The sequence below is a fragment of the Cryptomeria japonica genome, chromosome 11, assembly GCF_030272615.1.
Source record: "Cryptomeria japonica chromosome 11, Sugi_1.0, whole genome shotgun sequence".
In the NCBI taxonomy this organism is placed as follows: Eukaryota; Viridiplantae; Streptophyta; class Pinopsida; order Cupressales; family Cupressaceae; genus Cryptomeria; species Cryptomeria japonica.
In genome coordinates this window covers 493,129,278-493,133,609 of record NC_081415.1, presented here as the reverse complement: position 1 = coordinate 493,133,609, position 4,332 = coordinate 493,129,278, and the positions used below count along the sequence as shown (strand labels likewise).

Here is a 4,332-nt window from a genome sequence, read left to right as displayed (position 1 = left end):
ATAAAGGGTATTGGGTATGGTTGTAAAGCATGCTTAGATTTTTAAGAGAATATGAGAAATATTGTAGAGTTTAGTTGTTTATTATACTGTTGAGATAAAAATGATTAGATGATAAAAATAATGTTTCTTTTGATATAAATTATCTTCCCAAAAATAAGTTTGACCAATATTTTCATGAAACAAATATAAGAATAAAGAAAATCATTTCTACTCATAAAAAATAGTAAAACAAATCACTAACTTTACAATAAAACCCCATCCATTCGAATCATTCCACAACTCAAACCCCTCATTTAAAATCATTTAGTATTTCTCTTATTATAATTCATTTATAATAAACTCGGATAAATAACTACAACTATAATACAAAAAACCATTGAATTCTCCCAATCTGGACACCATTTATAGAGCATAAGCTCCTTGCTTTCTTCAGTCCTATTTGAATCTGACATCACATAGCCATTGGATTTGATCTTGAATTTTGAAAAACAAGAAACTATAGTAACTCCACAACGGTAAAGTTTGATTTAACTAACTGATCTTGTATTCTATTTATACCCAACTCAAGAAATACGTGGCCCTCAGCATAACAAGCAGCAAAGAAACAGACAATCGTGAGATTAGAACCCTGAAAATTTCACACTTAGTTTGGTTTGGGTAATAGTTTGAAGACGAAGATGGAAGGTAGCAATCATGCTTGTAGAATTTGTAGCCGGAAATTTTCTTCATCTGCTGCTCTTGGAGGTCATATGACACGTCACCGTCCAGATAATTCGCGTAGAAATCATACTTGTAGATTTTGTAACCGGAATTTTTCTTCAAAATCTTCTCTTCGAGGTCATATGAATGGCCATCGTCGAGGTAAGCAATGAAATTTTCGGTGTATTTGTAAATTACATTAAATTGGCTTTCCTTGTTAATGATTGAATATTATGGTCAATTGATTAAGAGTAGAGAGGATCTTGTTATAATTTGTAACTACAGAGAGAGACAATGAGAAATATGAAGAGGCAAAGGCTCGTCTTGAACAGAATTCTTGGAAGCCGAGGTAAGTAATATGAAAGCTGCTAATTACTTGGGTTGAAACCATAGTAGCACCTAGCTCATGATTTTTAAAAAATCTATTAAAGTTTCTCTTCACTTTGTAGCAATCAACATGTAGCACCTCAAAATTATGCATCCATCCCAGGAGGAGTGCAGACACAAGTCCAGAATGTAGGTGGAGGAAACTCAGTAGTTGGACCATCTTTACCTCAAGCTGGCTATCCATCTTCACTGTCAACATATTCAAACCAGAATGTAGGCGGAGGAAATTCAGGAGTTGGAACATCTTTACCCACATCATATTTGAACCAGCAACAGCAAGATCATATCAATTCTCAAATGAGGGAGAGATACCCATCTCACCATAATCATCAAAGGAGGGAGACATATCCATCTCACCCTAATCCATCTCCAGTCTCAACATATTCAAACCAGAATGTAGGTGGAGGAATTTCAGGAGTTGGACCATCTTTACCTCAAGCTGGCTATCCATCTTCATTCTCAACATGTTCATATCAGAACGAAGGCGGAGGAATTTCAGGAGTTGGATCATCTTTACCCACATCATATTTGAACCAGCAACAGCAAGATCATACTAATTATCAACAGCAACAGCAAGAGTTTGCTCAAAACCCAGGAGATCTCTTATATTATCAAACCATCATACGAGGAGTGCAGACACATGTTGAGCTATCTAGTCCATCACAAGTCCAGGCATGGCCTCAAGCTGGCTGCTCATCTTCACTCTCAACATATTCAAACCATAATGTAGGTGGAGGAGTTTCTGGAGTTGGAGCATCTTTACCCACATCATATTTAAACCAGCAACAGCAAGATCATATTAATTATCAAATGAGGGAGAATGTAGGTGGAGGAATATCAGGAGTTGGACCATCTTTACTCACGTCATATTTGAACCAGCAACAGCAAGATCATATCAATTATCAAATGAGGGAGAGATACCCATCTCGCCCAAATCATCAATTGAAGGAGATTTATACATCTCTTCCTTACCAAAGGAACAACAATCTACAAATAGGAGGAGGAGTATCTTTTGTTAACAATTCAGGAATAAGTGGACCTTCTCTTCCCATGAACAGCCATTTACAAATAAGAGGGCCCTCTTTTCCAACTTTTCAAGGAGGCAATCCAAATCTTGTTGTGGGTGGATATGCAGCAGCATCAGCATCTGAGCAACAGCAACAGTTTTTGAGTGTGGATCCTTCTCAGCAAGCCATTCATCAGCACTGGCCTCGCCTTCTTCAACCATCAGCGCCATCATCCGCAACCCATGAAAATGATGAGCTTATTCCCTGGAGAAGAGAACACAACAGTTAGGTCAAAAAGAATGTGAACGCATAAAGAAAATGCTGCCATGTATGCCTATCTGTCAAAGTGACGTGCAGTTATGTGAATCAAGAAATGGGGTAGGAATCTGTCTGTGAAGAAAGAAGGCATGATTACTATTTGTGCCCTGTTTTCTGTGAAACTTCTGTCATACAAGAGGAACTAGAGTTATGAACAAAGATTCTTGGATTACTGTAGCAAGGTATGAGAATTTGTGGATGGAAATATGAACTTAAATGTAGAAGCATTTCCCCATGTTGTAAACTGCAATCATTCGCAGAGATTTTCAATGTTAAAATGTTTTCTCAATGGTATATGCAATAAGTTCTGATTATCTTAATATCACTTGTTTGAGTTGGTTGATTCCTCAATTTTCATGTTTAGTCTTGAGGTCTAATGATACGGTTGTGATTTCATTCATATACTCCTTTTAAACCTGTTTTATGACTTAGTGTTGGTTTGGTAAAGGGAATTTGTTTTCACATCTTGCAAGACGTCCATAGGAAAATTTCAATTATTCAAACAGATCTCAAACCTGAAAGTATTCTTTTGTAATTTTAACTCTATTAGGTTGTCATACTTGTCTGAACTTTAATTTATGTTTTTTTTTTAGAAACTATTAAAACTTATATATCTAAATTAATCACAATTTTGGATTTCTTATGTATTAGACCTCTAGGTATATGTAGCCTTGGGTAATATTAATTATCTTCATTTGTATATTCTTTTTGATATGTGGAAATGATTAAATAGTTCTTTGAAAGAGAGATGGAGAATTTGTGCTCTTGAAAGAGGGTTGCATGTTCAAATTCCATAGGAGTTAAGGTATATATGCCTCATTCGTAGCATAGTTAGATGCCCCCTACTATTATTTGGAAAGGAAAAATAAGTATATTATATAATTTAAAGATAACTTTGAAAAATATTTTATGCTACATTATGAATTATCTCTCTAAAATTCTGACTTGAATGGTAACTTAGAAAGGAGGGTTTTTGGTTCCTTGTTTTGACTTGTTTGGAGATTAATGATTTTTAAATTTCTTTCTAAGTGCCATTTCTTAGAGGTGTTGTTCTTGTGATTTAATTATTTTTTAAAATATCTTTGGTAAAGTCTAGTTTGAATTAGAAGCATAAAAGTATGATTTACATATTAAGAAAAAAAATGAATTTACTTTAATTTTATTTATCATTATGCATTTTTTGTTTTAGGTGAAAATAAAAGAGAGACCAAAATAGAGAAGAGATTACTTACTTGAAACACTTTCTTGCTTAGGAGAGTGCAAAAAGACTAGTTAAAGTTTTAGGGTTGAAATTATGCCGAGATTTTATGCTTGCATTGATGGTATATAAGATTTGAACTTTTTGGCTAAACACCATTTTTTTAGAGGAATTATTATTTATAAATGTAATAAATGGATATCTTGATTCATGATAATTATTACTTTTTTTTGTGTTGAAGGTTTGCTTAAAATTTTTATTAGAAAACTATTTCTTAGAAAAGAATATATCTTAGTTTGTAGTTTATTTTATTTCAATTTTTATAACAAACTTGGTAAATCAACTCTTGGAAATTTCCCCTCAAAATAAAACGAATACATTTTAGTGATGTTGGGTAGATATAAAGAAAGAGGGTATTTTTTGCATTTTCAAGAAATTTTAAAGGTTCATTAATTTTTGAAAATATCATATTGCTAATTTTTCAAATTTGGATTATTATCATATTAGTGAAGTAATTTTTTTACTGTTTAAATTAAGTGTGGTTACCTTGAGATGCATGTTAAGTGTAAAATTGTATCTTTCTCCAGCTAAGGGCTAATTACATAAGTTCATTGCCTTAGATTGCATGATAATAATGATTAAGAGATTATCTCCTTAAGGGTATGGATTTTATCATGTTATGTAAAATTTGAAAAATATGTGTAACATCAATATAATGAGCAC

At 33.1% G+C, this 4,332-nt stretch overlaps 1 protein-coding gene across 1 annotated transcript; it reads left to right on the top strand.

Annotated features, from left to right (window-relative positions):
- Positions 1-558: 558 nt before the first annotated feature.
- Positions 559-2,762, top strand: LOC131068300 (uncharacterized). The gene is made up of 3 exons (XM_058003467.2): positions 559-861; positions 985-1,048; positions 1,149-2,762. Exons 1-3 carry the CDS (start codon positions 678-680, stop codon positions 2,380-2,382), a joined length of 1,482 nt encoding a protein of 493 aa, XP_057859450.2. The 5' UTR covers positions 559-677; the 3' UTR covers positions 2,383-2,762.
- Positions 2,763-4,332: the final 1,570 nt, after the last annotated feature.

What these genes read in the sequence shown, in the direction of transcription:
- LOC131068300 (XM_058003467.2), top strand. Translation starts at nt 678, where the DNA reads ATGGAAGGTAGCAATCATGCTTGTAGAATTTGTAGCCGGAAATTTTCT. An exon ending in TATGAATGGCCATCGTCGAG is followed by an intron (nt 862 to 984) that starts GTAAGCAATGAA and finishes TTGTAACTACAG; the next exon opens with AGAGAGACAATGAGAAATAT. An exon ending in CAGAATTCTTGGAAGCCGAG is followed by an intron (nt 1,049 to 1,148) that starts GTAAGTAATATG and finishes TTCACTTTGTAG; the next exon opens with CAATCAACATGTAGCACCTC.